General features: G+C 43.6%; 1 protein-coding gene across 1 annotated transcript in view; it reads right to left on the minus strand.

The window, feature by feature from the left end:
- Positions 1–570: 570 nt before the first annotated feature.
- The window catches only part of mynn (myoneurin), a 57,705-nt gene continuing 49,063 nt past the window's right edge, over positions 571–9,212 (minus strand). Inside the window, exons 16-17 of the mRNA XM_079531201.1 lie at positions 7,990–8,123; positions 571–3,614 (exon numbers count right to left, since the gene is read on the minus strand). Coding sequence (XP_079387327.1) covers positions 3,303–3,614; positions 7,990–8,123 — 446 coding nt within the window. The 3' untranslated portion in view covers positions 571–3,302. The remainder of the gene's footprint in view (positions 3,615–7,989; positions 8,124–9,212) is intronic.

Below are 9,212 nucleotides of genomic sequence, written 5' to 3' on the forward strand. Positions count from 1 at the left end.
AGACGCAACCTGGCGCAGCACAGACGACCTGGCGCAGCACAGACGACCTGGCGCAGCACAGACGACCTGGCGCAGCACAGACGACCTGGCGTAGCACAGACGACCTGGCGCAGCACAGACGACCTGGCGCAGCACAGACGACCTGGCGCAGCACAGACGACCTGGCGCAGCACAGACGACCTGGCGAAGCACAGACGACCTGGCGCAGCACAGACGACCTGGCGAAGCACAGACGACCTGGCGAAGCACAGACGACCTGGCGCAGCACAGACGACCTGGCGAAGCACAGACGACCTGGCGAAGCACAGACGGGACGAACCGAGGCGAATATTTAAATTCAAGTCTGAACGAACCTTTAGGAGAGAGTTCTGATAGAACTGAAGTCTGGATCAGTTATCATTGAATAGGTTGAATAGAGATGACAGAGCAGAGACTAACATCATACATACAGCAGATGTTTCTATATGATATTTATATTCTAAATGTGTTCATCATACAGCAGATGTTTCTATATGATATTAATATTCTAACGTACGTTTTCTTTACTATTATAAAAGCATGACTCCAGAGTGAGACTCTTATAAGTGTAATTGTGGACAATCTGGACAATGAAAATAAAATAAAATATTTGCCAAAACACCATACATTACTATTTCAAAACACTTTGACTGAACAAATAATAGCATTTCCTTTTTCATCGAACGATGAATCTAATCAAGACAAACACTTACAGGATAGATCCTAGATCTAGACAGATAGATAGGATCTAATGCAGGATAGACAGATCCTAGATCTAGACAGATAGATAGGATCTAATGCAGGATAGACAGATCCTAGATCTAGGCAGATAGATAGGATCTAATGCAGGATAGACAGATCCTAGATCTAGGCAGATAGATAGGATCTAACGCAGGATAGAAAGATCCTAGATCTAGACAGATAGATAGGATCTAATGCAGGATAGACAGATCCTAGATCTAGGCAGATAGATAGGATCTAACGCAGGATAGACAGATCCTAGATCTAGACAGATAGATAGGATCTAATGCAGGATAGACAGATCCTAGATCTAGACAGATAGATAGGATCTAATGCAGGATAGAAATATCCTAGATCTAGACAGATAGATAGGATCTAATGCAACACAAACACAGGATAGCAGGAATAAAACACTTACAAATCCATGATTTCCTACAAATGAACTATTATTTTCTCATCAGAACTGAACTCCACTGATTAGAGATGACAGAGCAGAGACTAACAGGGTTGAATAGAGATGACAGAGCAGAGACTAACAGGGTTGAATAGAGAGATGACAGAGCAGAGACTAACAGGGTTGGATAGGGAGATGACAGAGCAGAGACTAACAGGGTTGAATAGAGATGACAGAGCAGAGACTAACAGGGTTGAATAGAGATGACAGAGCAGAGACTAACAGGGTTGAATAGAGATGACAGAGCAGAGACTAACAGGGTTGAATAGAGATGACAGAGCAGAGACTAACAGGGTTGAATAGAGATGACAGAGCAGAGACTAACAGGGTTGAATAGAGATGACAGAGCAGAGACTAACAGGGTTGAATAGAGATGACAGAGCAGAGACTAACAGGGTTGAATAGAGAGATATGACAGAGCAGAGACTAACAGGGTTGAATAGAGATGACAGAGCAGAGACTAATAGGGTTGAATAGAGATGACAGAGCAGAGACTAACAGGGTTGAATAGAGAGATGACAGAGCAGAGACTAACAGGGTTGGGAGAGTTGGTGACCGGGTCCATTTGGTTTCATTGCAGCTAAATGATGGGAGAGTTGGTGACCGGGTCCATTTGGTTTCATGTCACGTCCTCAAGAGTTAAATTATTGTCAGACATCTGCATTACCTAATTTACAAGAAGTCGACACAATTAGAGAATGTAGAGTTTGTAGTTTGCCTGTTAATGGAACCAACATCAATAACATGGATGGAATTGTTGGACAAAAACTTTTGTGTCTGAGAGGCTAAATGTCATCAGATGGTGGTCCGTGGCTCAGATGGGTCTGAGAGGCTAAATGTCATCAGATGGTGGTCCGTGGCTCAGATGGGTCTGAGAGGCTAAATGTCATCAGATGGTGGTCCGTGGCTCAGATGGGTCTGAGAGGCTAAATGTCATCAGATGGTGGTCCGTGGCTCAAATGGGTCTGAGAGGCTAAATGTCATCAGATGGTGGTCCGTGGCTCAGATGGGTCTGAGAGGCTAAATGTCATCAAATGGTGGTCCGTGGCTCAAATGGGTCTGAGAGGCTAAATGTCATCAAATGGTGGTCCGTGGCTCAAATGCTGAATAAATCAATAATGCATGGTTGAAAAGGGGAGAGGGAGGGGCTTTAAACCAGGACTCTGCAGAGGGGAGGGGCTTTAAGGGGAGGGGCTTTAAACCAGGGCTCTGCAGAGGGGAGGGGCTTTAAGGGGAGGGGCTTTAAACCAGGGCTCTGCAGAGGGGAGGGGCTTTAAGGGGAGGGGCTTTAAACCAGGGCTCTGCAGAGGGGAGGGTCTTTAAACCAGGGCTCTGCAGAGGGGAGGGGCTTTAAACCAGGGCTCTGCAGAGGGGAGGGGCTTTAAGGGGAGGGTCTTTAAACCAGGGCTCTGCAGAGGGGAGGGGCTTTAAACCAGGGCTCTGCAGAGGGGAGGGGCTTTAAACCAGGGCTCTGCAGAGGGGGAGGGGCTTTAAACCAGTGATCTGCAGAGGGGGAGGGGCTTCGTGTGGTTAATCTACAGGGGGGAGGGGCTTCATGTGGTTAATCTGCAGAGGGGAGGGGCTTCATGTGGTTAATCTGCAGAGGGGAGGGGCTTCATGTGGTTAATCTGCAGAGGGGAGGGGCTTCATGTGGTTAATCTGCAGAGGGGAGGGGCTTCGTGTAGTTAATCTGCAGAGGGGGAGGGGCTTCATGTGGTTAATCTGCAGAGGGGAGGGGCTTCATGTGGTTAATCTGCAGAGGGGAGGGGCTTCATGTGGTTAATCTGCAGAGGGGAGGGGCTTCATGTGGTTAATCTGCAGAGGGGAGGGGCTTCATGTGGTTAATCTGCAGAGGGGAGGGGCTTCATGTGGTTAATCTGCAGAGGGGAGGGGCTTCATGTGGTTAATCTGCAGAGGGGAGGGGCTTCATGTGGTTAATCTGCAGAGGGGAGGGGCTTCATGTGGTTAATCTACAGGGGGGAGGGGCTTCATGTGGTTAATCTGCAGGGGGGAGGGGCTTCATGTGGTTAATCTACAGGGGGGAGGGGCTTCATGTGGTTAATCTGCAGGGGGGAGGGGCTTCATGTGGTTATTGCTGAGTGCTCATGGAATCGTCCACTGTTCTGACGATGATGATCTGCTGGATGTTCTGGGCCGGAGACGAGGGTCTCATGTGTTCCATCACGATGTTCTGGATGTTCTGGGCGGTCTGGGCGTGCTCCGAGGGTCTCAGGATGATGTTCTGGATGTTCTGGGCGGTCTGGGCGTGCTCCGAGGGTCTCAGGATGATCTGCTGGATGTTCTGGAGGGTCTCGGAGGAGATGGTGGTGGTCTCCGACTGCACGGAGGTCGCCGGGCCGCCGGCCGAGATGGCCGTGGTCGACGGCTCCGTCTTGAAGACCTGTTGATTTAGTCTTAGTTTTAGTCTTAAAGACCTGAGGGTACAGTGTTATTTAGTCTTAGTTTTAGTCTTAAAGACTAAAGTAGTCTTTGAGCCAGTCTGGAGCTCCTTCGGTGCTGCTAGAAGCGCTAATATGCTAACCGCTAGAAGCGTTAATATGCTAACCACTAGAAGCGCTAATAAGATAACCGCTAGAAGCGCTAATATGCTAACCGCTAGAAGCGTTAATATGCTAACCACTAGAAGCGCTAATAAGATAACCGCTAGAAGCGCTAATAAGATAACCGCTAGAAGCGCTAATATGCTAACCGCTAGAAGCGCTAATATGCTAACCGCTTGAACCGCCGGACATCGAAGAGTTTTCATCAAAGTACAAATATCAGCATAAACTACCTCAGCATTAACTACCAATGTTGGTGCTCAGCTGTACTTTTCACCCTTTATACTGACAGCTGTCGTACTGAGGAATGTCTGTCTGAATGTCTTCACACTGACATCTGTCTGAATGTCTTCACACTGACATCTGTCTGAATGTCTTCACACTGACAGCTGTCTGAATGTCTTCACACTGACAGCTGTCTGAATGTCTTCACACTGACAGCTGTCTGAATGTCTTCACACTGACATCTGTCTGAATGTCTTCACACTGACATCTGTCTGAATGTCTTCACACTGACATCTGTCTGAATGTCTTCACACTGACATCTGTCTGAATGTCTTCACACTGACATCTGTCTGAATGTCTTCACACTGACATCTGTCTGAATGTCTTCACACTGACATCTGTCTGAATGTCTTCACACTGACAGCTGTCTGAATGTCTTCACACTGACATCTGTCTGAATGTCTTCACACTGACAGCTGTCTGAATGAACACACCAGACCAATACATTCTATACTACTATAGTACTCAGATGATACAGTTTTGATTTATCTCCTATAGTTCCAGTGATCCTGGACTGATTTCTCTCCTATAGTTCCAGTGATCCTGGACTGATTTCTCTCCTATAGTTCCAGTGATCCTGGACTGATTTCTCTCCTATAGTTCCAGTGATCCTGGTCTGATTTCTCTCCTATAGTTCCAGTGATCCTGGACTGATTTCTCTCCTATAGTTCCAGTGATCCTGGACTGATTTCTCTCCTATAGTTCCAGTGATCCTGGACTGATTTCTCTCCTATAGTCCCAGTGATCCTGGACTGATTTCTCTCCTAGATAGTTCCAGTGATCCTGGACTGATTTCTCTCCTATAATTCTAGTGATCCTGGACTGATTTCTCTCCTAGATAGTCCCAGTGATCCTGGACTGATTTCTCTCCTAGATAGTTCCAGTGATCCTGGACTGATTTCTCTCCTATAATTCTAGTGATCCTGGACTGATTTCTCTCCTATAGTTCCAGTGATCCTGGACTGATTTCTCTCCTAGATAGTTCCAGTGATCCTGGACTGATTTCTCTCCTATAGTTCCAGTGATCCTGGTCTGATTTCTCTCCTATAGTTCCAGTGATCCTGGACTGATTTCTCTCCTATAGTTCCAGTGATCCTGGACTGATTTCTCTCCTATAGTTCTAGTGATCCTGGACTGATTTATCTCCTATAGTTCTAGTGATCCTGGACTGATTTCTCTGCTATAGTCCCAGTGATCCTGGACTGATTTCTCTCCTATAGTTCTAGTAGAACTATAGGAGAGAAATCAGTCCAGGATCACTAGAACTATAGGAGAGAAATCAGTCCAGGATCACTAGAACTGTTCTAGTGATCCTGGACTGATTTCTCTCCTATAGTTCTACTGATCCTGGACTGATTTCTCTCCTATAGTCCCAGTGATCCTGGACTGATTTCTCTCCTATAGTCCCAGTGATCCTGGACTGATTTCTCTCCTATAGTCCCAGTGATCCTGGACTGATTTCTCTCCTATAGTCCCAGTGATCCTGGACTGATTCCTCTCCTAGATAGTCCCAGTGATCCTGGACTGCACCAACACAGAGTAAAGTAAATAAGGTGGTTGAATGGAGTGATAACGCTCTCATCATTAACACAACAAAGACAGAAGAGATTGTTTTTGGTGCACCCAGATCCCCCATTACTATGAACCGATCAACCAGGTATGTTCGTACAAATACCTAGGAGTAGTAATAGACCATCTGTTGTCATGGAACGATTCAGATTGATTCAGTGTGTAAGAAAACAAAGCAAATAATCTACTTCCTTTGCCGCCTAAGATCCTTCAATCCGTCAAATGTGTGTATATGTGTTTCTGCATACTTGGCTGCTGGGTCGCAAGACACATTTCAGTGTGACTGACAATAAAGTACTATATGATGTCATATCATATGATGTCATGTCATGTCACGTGACGTGACGTGACGACACGACACGACATATCATATGATGTCATATCATATCATATGATATGACATCATATATGATATGACATCATATCATATGATATGACATCATATCATATGATATGACATCATATGATATGATATGACATCATATGATATGATATGACATCATATGATATGTCGTGTCGTGTCGTGTCGTCACGTCACGTCACGTGACATGACATCATATGTATGATGTCATGTGATGTGATGTGACGTGACGTGATGTCACGTCACGTGACGTGATGTCACGTCACGTGACATCACGTGACGTCACGTGACATCATATCATATCATATGATATGATGTCATATCATATCATATCACCTAATTGTCGATCCAGACGTGGATGGAATGAATTCATTTTATTTGTAATTTTATTTGTAGCACCTTTCCATACATATAGTTACGGATGGAGAAACAGATTCAGAGAAAAACGCTGCTAAAGATGGCGGTTAGTATAACAGGAGTGAATTATCTTATCATTTGAATAATTATAATTAGATTATTAGAGGTTATAACAGGAGTGAATTATTGTCGAGTTTATTCCGTGAGTGGGATCATTATAATATTAAGTGCCGGCCCAGCTTATATTTGTAACTTCATGTTGTGTCATTTATGTATAGATGTTGGTGCTATTATGAAGTTCACTGCCTATACAGTAAATACTCTGTGTTATATAAGAACAGAGATCCTCTTATCAACCAATTACAGTATGTCTCAGGGATGTAGATATTAATACAGCTAATTGGGGGGTAAATGTGTTATACCAATACCAATACTATATACCAGGAATGCGAGGTCATACTAGGACATGGTATGGGGGTAGGAAGTGTCGGGTGACAGAGGAAGGGGCGAGCTATGCGCAGGGCAGGATGTGTTCATTCATTCTCAGTACAATGTAACAAACGGGATGACGCGTTTAAGTAAGTCCTTGTAATGTGTTATATGTTCGTTAAATGCTCTAAATTCAGTCATAATGATGCATCTATGCAGTCGCTATATCTGTGAATTAATAGTATGTATCTTGTGTTTCTTTGTGTTTCAGTTATTACCTAAACGCCACAGTCTCTGACTCCTTTGTAATGATCAATGCTATTGTACTAGATCCAACACGGGCCAGACACGGCAAATAAGGCTTTATACTGTACACAAGTTTAGTAGAAGTATGTTTGTACGTGTGTGAGTGTGTTATGAGATAATAGTAATAAAATGGCCAAAATCAAGTGATTGTTTACGGGCATTATTGCAACGTCGAGGCTATGTATGTTTGAGTAATATAAATGTTACAATTGGTGTGTGTTAAATCACAGTTACCAGACCTGTTTGTTATAACCCCTTTGCGGAGGGTTTGAATCAGTAATTAAGCAAAGCTATGAAACGGCAAAGTTTAGTTATATCCGTACAATGATCTTATTATAATTAGATTATTAGAGGTTATAACAGGAGTGAATTATCTTATTATAATTAGATTATTACAGGTTATAACAGGAGTGAATTATCTTATTATAATTAGATTATTACAGGTTATAACAGGAGTGAATTATCTTATTATAATTAGATTATTACAGGTTATAACAGGAGTGAATTATCTTATAATTAGATTATTACAGGTTATAACAGGAGTGAATTATCTTATTATAATTAGATTATTACAGGTTATAACAGGAGTGAATTATCTTATTATAATTAGATTATTACAGGTTATAACAGGAGTGAATTATCTTATTATAATTAGATTATTACAGGTTATAACAGGAGTGAATTATCTTATTATAATTAGATTATTACAGGTTATAACAGGAGTGAATTATCTTATTATAATTAGATTATTACAGGTTATAACAGGAGTGAATTATTTTATCATTTTAATAATTATAATGAGATCATTAACAGGAGTGAATGGAGGAACACAGACCTGGATATTCTTTAAGTCGACTAAATTTAACACAGACCTGGATATTCTTTAAGTCGACTAAATTAACACAGACCTGGATGGTGTTCTGGTCGGTTGTGTGGGCGTGGCTGGGCGTGGCCGGGTTGGGGTTGTGAGGCTCCGCCTCCGAGATCAGAAGCTCCTCCTTCTTCTGGACGACCGACATGGGAGTGGACGCCAGGAGGAACACTGTGGGAGCGCGCGCACACACACACACACACACACACACACACACACACACACACACACACACACACACACACACACACACACACACACACACACACACACACACACACACACACACACACACACACACACACACACACACACCAACTAAAACGTTTGCACATTGTCATCTCTCTCTCTTTTTCAGTCCAGTTCGTCTGTCTCTCCCTGGACTGAAAAAGACCCCTGTCTTGGTGTCACGCACACGCTAGTCTCCACACTGTCGCAATGTCCAAATGATTCATACATTCTGGAGCAGCGGAAGCTCTGATCATGAGTAAAATATAAATGCTTCCGTCATACAGTCTGGAGCAGCGGAAGCTCTGATCATGAGTAAAATATAAATGCTTCCATCATACAGTCTGGAGCAACGGAAGCTCTGATCATGAGTAAAATATAAATGCTTCCGTCGTACAGTCTGGAGCAACGGAAGCTCTGATCATGAGTAAAATATAAATGCTTCCGTCGTACAGTCTGGAGCAGCGGAAGCTCTGATCATGAGTAAAATATAAATGCTTCCATCATACAGTCTGGAGCAACGGAAGCTCTGATCATGAGTAAAATATAAATGCTTCCGTCGTACAGTCTGGAGCAGCGGAAGCTCTGATCATGAGTAAAATATAAATCCTTCCGTCGTACAGTCTGGAGCAGCGGAAGCTCTGATCATGAGTAAAATATAAATGCTTCCGTCGTACAGTCTGGAGCAACGGAAGCTCTGATCATGAGTAAAATATAAATGCTTCCGTCGTACAGTCTGGAGCAGCGGAAGCTCTGATCATGAGTAAAATATAAATGCTTCCGTCGTACAGTCTGGAGCAACGGAAGCTCTGATCATGAGTAAAATATAAATGCTTCCGTCGTACAGTCTGGAGCAACGGAAGCTCTGATCATGAGTAAAATATAAATGCTTCCGTCGTACAGTCTGGAGCAGCGGAAGCTCTGATCATGAGTAAAATATAAATGCTTCCGTCGTACAGTCTGGAGCAACGGAAGCTCTGATCATGAGTAAAATATAAATGCTTCCGTCGTACAGTCTGGAGCAGCGGAAGC

Source organism: Electrona antarctica, assembly GCF_951216825.1.
Source record: "Electrona antarctica genome assembly, contig: scaffold_147, whole genome shotgun sequence".
In the NCBI taxonomy this organism is placed as follows: Eukaryota; Metazoa; Chordata; class Actinopteri; order Myctophiformes; family Myctophidae; genus Electrona; species Electrona antarctica.